The following is a 13,034-nucleotide window of genomic DNA, read 5'->3' as shown; positions in this document are numbered from 1 at the left end:
ATTTTTTTATAATTTTATTTTTTAATATTAAATTAATTAAAAATTAAATTTTATAATTATTATTTTTAATTTATTTTTTATATATTTACCACATGCCCATAACTTTAATCACGAGTTATAATATTATAATAAATTTTATTATTATTATTATTAGTATTATTATCCCCATCTCTCACTTAAATTTTAATAAATATATTTATATTTTAGTTTAGATTATTTATATAATATATTTATTGTAGTTAATGGCTCATAAATATATTTCAATATTCCAGAGTAGAAATAACGAGGAAAGCAAAGCCACTCAAGTAAAAAAATAATTATTTTTTTAATATTAACTTGATATTATAATAGTTTTTTAAATTAAAATAATTATGTAAAAAATAAATTTTTAATTTTAAGTATCAATATAAAGATATAAAAACTAAATTAAAAAATTAATAATTAAAATAAAAAGGGTTAAAATGTAAAAAAATATATACATTTTTCCTAATTATTTCTCGAAGTCTTCGTCGTGTCAGCAGCGCGGCAACGAAGAAAAGAAAACACGGGAAGGACCAGATGTCTTTTCATCGTAAGCTTTCTGTTAGCGTTGACCACGACCGAGTGCAATTGTTTTGTTTTGCCTTGGAAACTTCAAGTGAAGGCTCCTTACCAATTAATGCGCACAACCATACCTTTCTTATTCTTAAGCTCAAGTACTTACCCCTTTACATAAATTGTTCATTTCTACAGTAATAATGATTTACTGTTATAAAATTATATATATATATTGTATATGTCTAGATGCTATTCTATATTCCTTTCATATTATATTTATTTATCATCATCAAGTATATTTAAATCTATATTTTCTTATAATTGTTTAAGTTTATGTGTTTATATAAATATATCTATAAATAAAAGCATTGTTAAGAGAATGAGACATAAGCAAATTTACATATAAATTTATACAAATTGAAAGTGCTATCTTTTCATCCTTTAATTTCCATTGTTTTTATATATTATATTTATTTTTAATATGCTATAGTGTTTTATTACTATATGATTCTTGATACATATATAATTTTACAAAATTTACAAAGTAAATTTTGCTTTCAAGTTTTTTATTACTTATCATGGCAAAGCAGAACGTTCATACAGGCATAAGCTTTGCGTGTTTTTTTTACCTTGCCGTTACAGAAGCATTGAATTCTCCTCGAAGACTCAAAGCCGACGTTCTGTGAAAGGCAGTCAACCCTTTGTTCAGCTCCTCATCAATCCCATCAATCAATATTAACACCCGCTTTGATCTCTGTGTCCTTCCTCTTCCTCCGATCAAATATCGAAATCAACAATGGCTGGTGCACTTGTATCCACAGTCTTGGAGCAGATAATAACAACCGCTCGTCTTCAGGTACTAAAACGTTTAGTTATGCTTTCATGCTTGCCAAAGCTTTTCTATTTAAGAACTATTGCTTTCAGAACTATGCGTGTTGTCTTTTGTCTAAGATTCTTAATCGTTTCAGCAATTCGCAAATAGATTTTTACTAAATTTATATGGGTGTTCTTCAGCGAGATAAGGAAAATGATCAAGGTTACGAGCATTGTGTAATTAAAAGTATTTTTTATAAAATAATTTTTTTAAAATTATAATTATAATAACTATTACAATATTAAATACATATTAAAATTGTGTTGATTAATGCCTTGAGATAAAAGAGATGAAAATGTATTTGATAGAGGGAACAGAGATAAAAATATAAAATAATATAGTTTTGAAATAAATTTTTATCATTTCAAAAGTTTTTATATTCTTAATGTTAGGATACAGTAAGTTCTGATACAAACACACAGAAATCTTTGCTTATTTTTCTTTATAATCTCGTTAATTATTATCAAGGTATTTCCATATAAATTATTTCAAAGAGTACTTCACTTTCATCAAACCATGCATAATAATCTGAGATTATTGTAATTTATTTCTTAAAAAAGTTTATACATAATTTTTCCATCAGTGGTGTTTGATGATTTTAAAATTAATATAAGTAATGTGAAAAGGGAGCTCTTTTTCATTGATTTCCATTATGATTAATGGATTCCTCCAATTGAAAGCAATTTTGAATTTTCAAGTAGATAATTGACAAAAAGTAAATTCTATGTGATTGATTGAAAAATTAACAAGCTTCGAAAGGACAATTTGTAATTAAACATATAATTAACAATGAAAGAAAATAGAAGTATCACTCCATAGGAAATTCTGTAAAATAATGTATAGCTTATAATAGAAAGCTTACAAGAGCAATTAAGCTGTATAGGTGGTGATATATATAAAGGTTTAGGCTAATCTAAAAAACAATACATGCAGAAAGGATCAGAGCCATATAAATACACCCTATTATGTTATAAAATTGTCAAACTAAAATTAAATATCCTTTTTATTTGTATTTTGAACAATGAATTGTTGCCCTATCCCTATATGTATGTTTAAACCCTTCTTATCTCTCGAAATGCTAATTCAAAAAATTGAGATAAAAGAATTTTGAAGAGTTGAGTCGAACAACTCAATTGTTTATTTTTGAAATCTTGGGGATCCAATTGAGATAAAAGAATTTTCCAGGAACTCAATTGAGATTTGAGTTATAATTTGGAGACTACTGTTGAGATTTACCAAAAAAAAATTATTTGTCATGTAAATATATACTTCTTGTTGTTTCTATGGGCTAAAGCTGTGATATAAGAAGAAAAATAAAAAATCAGAAGTAATAATTGAAGAATTGTATGATTTTGAATTTGTTCTGATGAAAAATTACATTGCAGGTAGAACATGAAGTAAAACTTGTTGTAGGCGTGGAGAAAGAAATTGAACATCTCAAAAACAATTTCCAAGCTATCCGTGATGTCCTTGAAGACGCAGAGAGAAAACAGCTGAAGGATGCTGCTGTAAAACATTGGCTGAACAACCTCAAAGATGTGTCTTATGATATGGATGATGTGTTGGATGAGTGGAGTACTGCAGTTCTGAAATGGGAAATGGAGGAAGCAGAAAATGCTTTAGCTCCAAAACCGGTGGTGTCTTCCTTCCTGCTCTCCTGCTTTTGTTTCCGTCGGGTGGCTCGACGTCATGATATCGCCCATAAGATTATAGAAGTTGGTCAAAAACTGGAGGATATAGCCAAAAGGAAAGCTGTGTTTGGTTTTGAATTGCATAAGGCAATCGAAAAAGAACCCGAACGGCAAACCACTTCCTTTGTTGATGCATCTAGGGTGCACGGACGAGAAGATGAGAAGAAAAATGTGATCAGCAAATTGTTGTACGACAGCAGTCAAGAAGGAAGGGAAGTTCAAGTCATCTCCATTGTGGGAATGGGAGGGTTAGGGAAAACAACTCTTGCCCAACTAGCCTACAATGCTGATGAGATTAAGACTTATTTTGAGAAGAGAATATGGGTGTGTGTCTCACATCCTTTTGATGAGAACACGGTTGCGAAGGCCATAATTGAAGATCTTAGCGGGGCGGCTCCAAATTTAGTAGAGCTGGAACCACTTTGTAAAAGAATTTATGAATCTATCGAGGGAAAGAAGTTCCTTCTTGTACTTGATGATGTGTGGGAAGATAATCCTAGAAAATGGGAGCCACTGAAAGAATCTCTCAAGTCTGGAGCCCCGGGAAGTCGAATCTTAGTGACTACTCGTAAGGATACAGTAGCAAAGATGATGGAATCTGATTATTCTTTGCTCCTTGGGAAGTTGACGGACGAGGAGTGCTGGTCGGTATTCAGTCAGGTAGCGTTCCTTGGGAGAAGCCGGGATGCGTGTGAAATGTTCACTGAGATTGGCAGGCAAATTGTATATAGGTGTAAAGGTTTGCCTCTTGCTGCGAAGACACTGGGAGGTCTCATGCAATCTAAAACAACTATAGAAGACTGGGACAATATTTTATCTAATGAACTATGGGAAATAGAGGAGGTTGAAAAGGGCATATTTCCCCCTTTGCTTCTGAGTTATTATGATTTACCTGTTGCCATAAGAAGCTGTTTCACATACTGTGCCATGTTTCCTAAAGATCATGTGATGGAGAGAGGGAAATTAATTAAAATGTGGATGGCACAAGGTTACCTCAAGGCATCACCGAGTAAAGAAATGGAGCTGGTTGGTAAGGGCTACTTCGAAATCTTAGCCACACGTGCTTTCTTCCAGGATTTTCAAGAAACGGACGAGGACTCTATAAAGTTCAAGATGCACGACATAGTGCATGATTTCGCCCAGTTTTTGATGAAGGATGAATGCTTCACTGTGGAAACTGATGTTCTGAAGAGACAGAAAACTGAGTCTTTCTATGAAAGAGCTCGTCATGCAATCATGACCGTTTCCAATTGGGCACGATTCCCTCAGTCCATCTACAACGCAAAAAAACTCCGCAGCCTCCTGATCAGGTCTTTTAACGATAACGCAATCAGCAAACCACTGCTTGAATTGCTCCGCAACTTGACGTATTTGAGGTTATTTGATTTGAGTGTATCTCAGATTGAAGAAATTCCAAGTGACGTGGGGAAATTGTTGCATCTGAGGTACCTCGATTTCTCTTACTGTAAGTGGTTAAAGGAACTGCCTGAAACAATATGTGATTTATATAATTTGCAGTCCTTAGATCTTACCTGGTGTGTTTCTGTCAAGAAATTACCTCAAAAGATGAGAAAGCTCATCAGATTGAGGCATTTGGAGACATTCGGTTCAGGTGTAGCCTTCCTGCCGAGAGGAATAGAGGAATTAACTTCTCTGCGAACATTAACAAATTTCATTGTTAGTGGAGGTGGGGGTCAAAGTGGTGCAGCTAATCTTGGTGAATTGGGAAACTTAAGTCACCTTCGAGGGACTCTTTGGATAGAGAAACTGCTAAATGTCAGAGATGTGAACGAAGCCGTGAAAGCCGAAATCAAAAAGAAGAAGTACCTGATTGGTTTATATCTGCTGTTCAATGGAGATGAAACAGAGCTGCGAGTTGACGAGAATGCTTTAATTGAAGCTTTGCAACCACCATCAAACTTGCAAGTTTTATGCTTATCTGAATTCAGAGGGACATTGTTACCGAACTGGATCATGTCGTTAACCAAATTAAGGGGGCTTGATATCTCTCACTGTGGAAGCTTCGAGTTTCTGCCTCCTTTCGGAAGATTACCTTACCTTGAGAAACTAAAAATAGGTGTGAAAACAAGAAAGTTGGATGTTGGATTTTTAGGATTAGGACCTGTTAACAATGGCAGTGAAGGTATATCAAAGAAAGGAGAAAACGGAGAAATGGCGCCGGTTTCTGCTTTCCCGAAGCTGATAGAACTCTGTATCTGGAAAATGGAAGAGTTGGAAGGGTGGGACGGAATTGGAATGGGCTTGGGAGAAAAAGATACAAGGACAGCAATAATGCCACAACTTCGAGAATTAGAAGTCAAGGGCTGTCCCAAGTTGAAAGCACTGCCAGACTATGTTCTTACAGCACCACTAGTGGAATTGAGGATGAATGAATGCCCCCTTCTTTCAGAACGTTACGAGGAGGAGAAGGGTGAAGACTGGCACAAGATTTCTCACATCTCAGAAATCGAAATTAATTACCAGCGTAGTAAGAGACCACCACGGAACTCTTAGGTTCTGCCGATGATACAGAGCAACAGGAAAGTTCTCCTACCCCTCACACTCCTTAAGTGTCAAAGATTATCATCAGGTATTTAACTATATTTTGTTTTCATAGAGAAAAACTCTGAGCAAAAGATGCTGCTTTCACTTAATAAAATTTCTGATTCTTTTAGCAAGCACGTTCCTGCCTTGGCTTTCGCTTATGACCCGTTTCTGATTTTCTTTCTTGTTTACTTGACAGCCTTATGGTTTTGGTGGATACTTGATCATTGGCCCTGAGGTCTCTCTCATAATCGAGATGATTTGGTTTCTATCTTCGTTTGTCAGTTGGATTCACAAACATTTTAATTCAAGTTCTGTAAATTTGTTTGGATCTGTTGTTGGTTGTGAAATACTGATGTATGCTTGTTGTCTGATAATATTTATTGCTATGGTTGGATATTCATTTTATGGCTGTTTATAGGCAGATTATCTAATAATCTAAGACCAACGCGTGCTGATGTTGGTTTACCACAAATTCAATTATATAGATTTTTAAAGTGTTTAAATGTGTTATGGTAGTTGATTTTTAAATTATTTTTTATCTGAAATATATTAAAATAACAATATTTTTTATTTTTAAAAAATTATTTTTGATATTGATATATTAAAATAATTTTAAAAAATAAAAACAAAAAATAATTTTTAAAAAATAATGTACCTTTTGATCGTGAGCGTTGATCATGACGGAATGTGTCATTTCTTACATTTTGTCTTATTGGCTGTAATTCTTTTTTATTTTTTTTTTCTCTCCGTTTGGGCTCGTCTGCATCACATCTAGAAAGGGTTTATGATGCAAGTGGAGGCCATAAAGAGGCCTTCCACTTCTCTTGTGGGAAGTCTTCACGTAATTTCCTAATGCTGATCAGAGGGACAGTGACCATGCAACAATCCGATGATACAGATGTAAGATAAATAATTAAATTTTGAAATTAATTAATTATGCATCACACCTTTTGCCAACTTGTTCAATTAATTTAAATGAATAGTTGTCTTTTGAATTTTATAGATACATTGGTCTAAAAAGAGGTAAAAAGAGGTGTTTTTAAATTCTACATATATATATTGATATGAAATAATATTATTTTTTTAATATAAATATCAGTTTGATAATAACAAAAATCAATTTTTTCTCTTGAAACTTTTTGTTTATATTAATAAAAAAACAAAGTAGAAATTCTTAGATATGACATGTTTGGGGTATTAATATATTTTCTTTATGCAACCAATCCCCGTATCTAATTTTTAAAACCAGTTAAGATTTTTAGTAACTAAAATATTAGATGACAACTCTTATTTTCATTTTTCACTGAAAAAATTACAAAAATTTCTTGTCAATCCAATCCCGGTACTTAAACCAAAAGGAGTTAACGATCATCGTGACACAACATATATGCGACAAATATTATTATTATTATTGTTATTATCATTATCATTAAAAAAATAAAAATCATGAACTTGATTTGAATGAAAAAATTAAAAATTATAAAAACTTTGACAAAAAAAATCAAGAAAAAAAATTAAAAATTAAAAGAAGAGTGACCAAAATGAAATCACTATTATTATCATTGAAAAAAATAAAATCATAAACTAGATTTAAAGGATAAAATTGAAAGCCATAAAAACTGTCAAAAAAACAAAGAGGAAAAAATACAAATTAAAAGTAAAAGGACAAAATAAAAAATCATTATATATACAAATTAGAAACCAAGGGTTAAATTGAAAACTCATAAAACTTTAATAAAAAGAAATATAAAAAAATATAAAAATAAAGCTAAATGGATTGAATATGAAATATCAATAACACTAAGAACCATAATGAATTTATCAAAGTAGAAAAGAGAATGAAGGGGAAAAAAAATCATCAACGATAAATCAAGAATATTTAGATTATACGCGCCATCTAGAATAAAAGAAAAAACTACAAGAGAATCAAATTATACAAAAAAAATATATTCTATTTTTGACCATAAAAGACACTGCAAATGCCACCTAAAATATGCTGCATCTCCCACTTGTGCATGCATTTTTTCTAATTAAAAATATTATTTTAATGGTAAGTCATGACACTACCCTATGCAAATCAATAATTAACAAAAAAAAAAAGGAACCAAAAGACTCTAATACCCCTGACCCAATCTCAATACATTAAGTTCTCTTGATCTAAATATACATTTTATAATTCAATTGTATATAAAAAACAAAAAATACATAAATATCCCTACTTGAAACAATTGATTTTTTTTATTTTAGAAGGTATATTTGTTATTTTGTTATTTATAAAATATTATACAGATAAAAACACCCTCACACAAATCAATATTAACAAATAATTCATGTGAAAATATCAAAATACCCTTTAATCAAATCAAAGATAAATAATTTGTTTTGCCAAGGTTATAGACATCACTCCTATATTGCAGTGAATAATGGAGTGAGTCTATAGCCACAGTGATTCTCCTATGTATTTTAGCATATTTGTTATACTTAATATTTAATTAGTAAGGACTAAATTAAAAGAAATAATTAGTAAGGACTAAATTAAAATAAATCTATAATATTTTCACGGCTTCATACTTATTGTAGTAAGGGTCTTCGATGTGTCGGCAACCCGACAATATTAAAGTAAAGAAAAGAAAAGATAGGAAAATGTGCGTTTTGATCGTCAGGTTTCTGTTAGCATTGATCATGACCGAATGCGAACCACATATTTCTTTACTTTTTCTCTGAGTCTTCGTCGTGTCAGGAAGACAGGAAGGACCATATTTTCAAGTGCATCCTTCTTTTCACATCTAAAACATTGCCTTTGCCTCCCCTGGATCTGCTCATGTGAAGTCTTAATAAGATGTTGCTTTGAACTATGTGACACTACTATTTTAGAATGGTTAGATTAGTTAGTTGTCTGCTCATACCAATGTCAGGAACAATTTTCAGAATGAATCTGTTCTTCTTGGCAAGTATTATTGAATTCCTCTTGCCATTTAACTAGATCAAAAGCTTGCGTCAAGATTGTTGGTCTTGGGATCTTTTGCATTGGCTTGATGTCATCTTTGAGTACACTTGCGAAGCTAGAAATGTTATAAGACTTTCTGGTAGTGATGGATTTAAAACAATTATGAAAGATTTGAGTTCTTCAAATCTCTTCACATATTTCTCGACACTTTTATCCTACACTAGTTTATTACACTTCTCCACCACATCATCTATACTACAAACCTCATGCCAATATGGTCCTTGTAAATTCCTCCTAGTTAGTTACGTATTGCATAAGCTATTTTCTTATCAGAGAATCATCTCAACCAAATAATTTTAGTTGTTAAGTAAGATTTCAGGATATAATTTATATTATTTTATAACACACTTTCATTAAGTGAAAGTTTTTTGGACTTAAAACTTTCACAGATTCATATTATTTTGTGTCTAATTTTTATCAAATAAATAGGAATTGTAAGATTCGAACTCGTGACCGTTTGGTCATCAAAGTTCTGATACCATGTTAAAAAATCATGTCAATCCAATAATTTAAGTTGTTAGATAAACTTTTAAGATATAGTTTATCTTATTTTCTAACATTTTAATCTTGATATTCATGTTCTCGATGTTCTTCTTACTCCTAACCAAAGCCGGTGATTGTGTAGTTTTATAAAACTATGGAACTTTAAAAGATTGAAAGATTGCAAATATATGGGAAATTTCTCGAGGATTTATTTAAATGTTTTATCTTCTTAGTTAGGTTTTTTTTGTGTTTTTCTTTTCAAAGACTAGTGAAATATTCACGGATTAGGAATGATGGATGAGAGGGAAATGATTAGGATAGAGAGATTGAATGTATCTTTCATTTAGCAAGCAGGATAAGGATCTAAGAAAGTATTGGATATTATTTTTAAGCCTTCTGATTTAGATGGAGTGTCTCTTCACCTTCAAATCCTTTGCAATTCATTTTATTTTTTATTTGGATGAATTATTGATCTTCATCCTTTCATCCTTTTGCTCACTTATCAGGCAACATGAGATGAATGGTAAGTTACATCTCTCATCTTAATCATCCACCATTCTTCTAATCCATCCCTCCTAATAAGGGGAATGATGGATTGGATAAAGAGAGTAAGAATTAAAAAGATCTGTTTAATTCTTTTAAAAGTTCTTGTTCTTCTTGTTCTTCTTGTTAAACAAATAATACACTGAATATTCCTCTTTTAGGATGCCTCTTCTCTTATCCATCTTTTTTCTCAGTTCCTTTTAATTAACAGAGAGTTAAGTTCAAATCTTAATGTTTAATTATTTCTCTATTGATTAAGAGAGAGTGAGCATAACTGGATTTTTGAAACTTATGGGGCTAATTGAGTTGGGCAGCGTCTATCGCAGGTGTCCGAAGCAACTCCAACTATCCTTAACATTACTATTATATAATTAATATTTTGTGTTGTTTCTTATTTTTTTTCCGGCTGTCCTCTTGTTTTTATTTGGCAGGCTATGTTAATGTGACCATCTCTTCATATCCGACATTAGACTCTGTCATGGTTTGGCTCGCTCCGCTACACGCCATTGGTAAGTATTTTACTTTGCTTATTTGGACGAACTGTGATGCACATAAATGTATGTATATCAGACGCACAACAAATTCACCTTAAGACAAGCACTATTCATGACCCAGTAATAAAAAAGAGAGAAAATTAAGTGCTAGAAATTATCTCCAAGTTTTGATACTTTATTATGGTTTTATCCCTTAGAATTAGCTTTTGCTTATTCCCATCAGTTTAGTTGTTGAAAATAAGTCCTTCAAATCGAAAATATTTCTTATCTAATTCTTGACAATTTCATTTTTTTAACGGCAAATCAAATTTATACTATTTTTGCCTCAAATTAATTATGTATATTAATATTCTTATAGTTTTTTATTTCAATTATAAATAATGATTTCACTACAATGGAAAGAAAATATTTTAATCATATAATTGCCCGAGAATTTTAAAATTTTATATTGTTACGTTTATTGTTCGTATCATAGAATTGCATAAATACTATTATGTTTGCATCTTCAAAAGATATTTATTAGAGCTTTTTTTAGAAGGTATTTATTAGAGCTATGAGGGAGTCAAGTTTTTAAAATTAAAGAAATAGAATGCAGTTACACAAATTTAGAAGTTAAAATATTCATATTAAAGACTTTTACCGATGAAAATAAATATAAATACTAAAGGATAAAATAAAAAATTTAAAGGAAAACATGGGCCAAATTATGTGTATGCTCACACACATATACACACCCTAAAATAAATGAAATACAGAATTTTTTTTTATGATAAGAATTTGTTTGTTTGAGAAAAATATGCTTTCATGGATACACTGTTAAATTGGAAAGGACTCTGCAACATAATGAAAGTCACATTTCTATTAAGATAAAAAAAAGATGTGGACATCTAATAACAAAAAAAATTATTTGTTTACATTATTGATTGTTCTTGTGATGTATTTATGCAGCGATATATCATGTACTGTTATTTTTGAGCGGGCTTCCATGTTTTATAATTTTGCTGGTCTACAAATGGCGAAGAAGACATTTATCCATGTATGACAACATTGAAAAGTTCTTGCAAAGTCATGATAATGATCTTATGCCAGTAAGGTATTCTTACTCAGATATTAAGAAGATAACCCACGGTTTTAAAGACAAGTTGGGTGAAGGAGGTTTTGGATTAGTGTATAAGGGAAAACTTCGCGTGGCGGTTTTGCAGCGGTAAAAATTTTGAGCAAGTCAAAAGCCAATGGACAAGATTTTATCAATGAAGTTGCCACCATTGGAAGAATTTACCATGTCAATGTTGTGCGACTCATAGGCTTTACTGTCGAGGGTTCGAAGCGTGCTCTTATATATGAGTTCATGCCTAATGGGTCTCTTGATAAGTACATTGTTTCTCGACAAGGTAGCATCTCACTGAGCAATGAAAAAATGTACGAGATTTCTCTTGGAGTGGCTCGTGGAATTGAATATCTACATAAAGGTTGTGATATGCAAATTTTGCATTTTGATATCAAGCCTCACAATATTCTTCTTGATGAAAAATTTATTCCAAAACTTTCAGATTTTGTACTAGCAAAATTATACCCGACAAATAATAGTATTGTGCCCCTTACTGCGGTTAGAGGAACAATAGGATATATGGATCCTGAATTGTTTTACAAAAATATTGGAGGCGTCTCTCACAAATCTGATGTCTGTAGTTTTGGGATGCTATTAATGGAAATGATTGGAAGAAGAAAGAACTTGAATGCATTGGCGGATCATTCAAGTCAGATTTACTTCCCTTCCTGGATTTATGACCAAGTTAGTGAAGGAAAGGATGTTGAACTAGGAGATCATGCCACGGAGGAAGGAAAAGAAACAACAAAGAAGATGATTATAGTGGCATTATGGTGCATACAATTGAGGCCGAATGATCGTCCATCGATGCCTAATGTTGTGAAGATGCTTGAATCAGATGTTGAATCCTTACAAATGCCTCCTAAGCCTTTTTTAACTCCACATCATATGCCAAAAGATGATGATACGGCCAATCCAATAAAGTTATTTGATCCACCCAGTGATTGTATTGACTCTTCATATCAGTTTGGTCGTTAATGATGAAAATATAGTACTTAGTGTGTTTATTAATTTTGATAAGGGATTAACTATGTGCACTATGTAAGTGTTTAAACTTTATTGATCGTATCGATTAATTAAAGGGTTTTTGAACAATATCTCTCAATGTCTCAAGTGTTGAATTCCATCTATAACGAGTAAAGAAGCACCCAATAGATTTGTGCTCCAGAAACATGTAATTGAGGACACCATTTAATGACCAGATCCTTGTCTAATGTCTCCCTTACAAAGTCTTTTGGAAGCTTGGCCTCTTCTAATTCTCTTACAACCCATAGGGAGTAATTGTTGCTTCTTCTATGACCGCCGGCTAATTATGCCATTTGCTCTTCTCCAAGGGCATCCAGGCTTCCAAATGATCACACACGGCTGATGTTCCACTACGATTAATTGTTGCATTCCCTTCTTCATTTGTCGGTATATACTAACATAATAATATTAATTGCGGTATTCTTTCAGTATATATCGATTAAATTACGAATTGAATATTATTTATCGGTAATTATCACTATAATTTATTGACGGAATTATTCTAATGGTGTTAAATGAATTTCTAGTAGTGTTCAATCCATATTCCAAATTAGGTGTAAATCCGATGGTCTTGAAGCAACCTCCATTCTTGCAAATAAATACGAAATTAAGTCCCCCATTAAGAACAAAACTGATGAAATAAATTACCTCTCTAGTACAAGTTATATATATAAAGAAGAGGTCTTTGTACTCATGTAAGTTGAGCTAGTTAAGAGAAATAAAA

At 31.8% G+C, this 13,034-nt stretch overlaps 1 protein-coding gene and 1 pseudogene across 1 annotated transcript; both read left to right on the top strand.

The window, feature by feature from the left end:
- Positions 1 to 1,161: 1,161 nt before the first annotated feature.
- On the top strand, positions 1,162 to 6,054 carry LOC105107829 (disease resistance protein RGA2-like). The gene is made up of 3 exons (XM_011001891.1): positions 1,162 to 1,393; positions 2,797 to 5,692; positions 5,846 to 6,054. The coding sequence occupies exons 1-2, from the start codon at positions 1,334 to 1,336 to the stop codon at positions 5,614 to 5,616; spliced, it is 2,880 nt and encodes a 959-aa protein (XP_011000193.1). The 5' UTR covers positions 1,162 to 1,333; the 3' UTR covers positions 5,617 to 5,692; positions 5,846 to 6,054.
- Positions 6,055 to 11,117: 5,063 nt separating this feature from the next.
- LOC105107858 (probable receptor-like protein kinase At5g39020) lies at positions 11,118 to 12,410 on the top strand (annotated as a pseudogene).
- The last annotated feature ends 624 nt before the right edge of the window (positions 12,411 to 13,034 follow it).

This window comes from Populus euphratica, unplaced genomic scaffold (genome assembly GCF_000495115.2).
Source record: "Populus euphratica unplaced genomic scaffold, PopEup_1.0 scaffold413.1, whole genome shotgun sequence".
In the NCBI taxonomy this organism is placed as follows: Eukaryota; Viridiplantae; Streptophyta; class Magnoliopsida; order Malpighiales; family Salicaceae; genus Populus; species Populus euphratica.
Note: the sequence above shows the minus strand (reverse complement) of the source record. Positions and strands in the feature narration are given on the sequence as shown.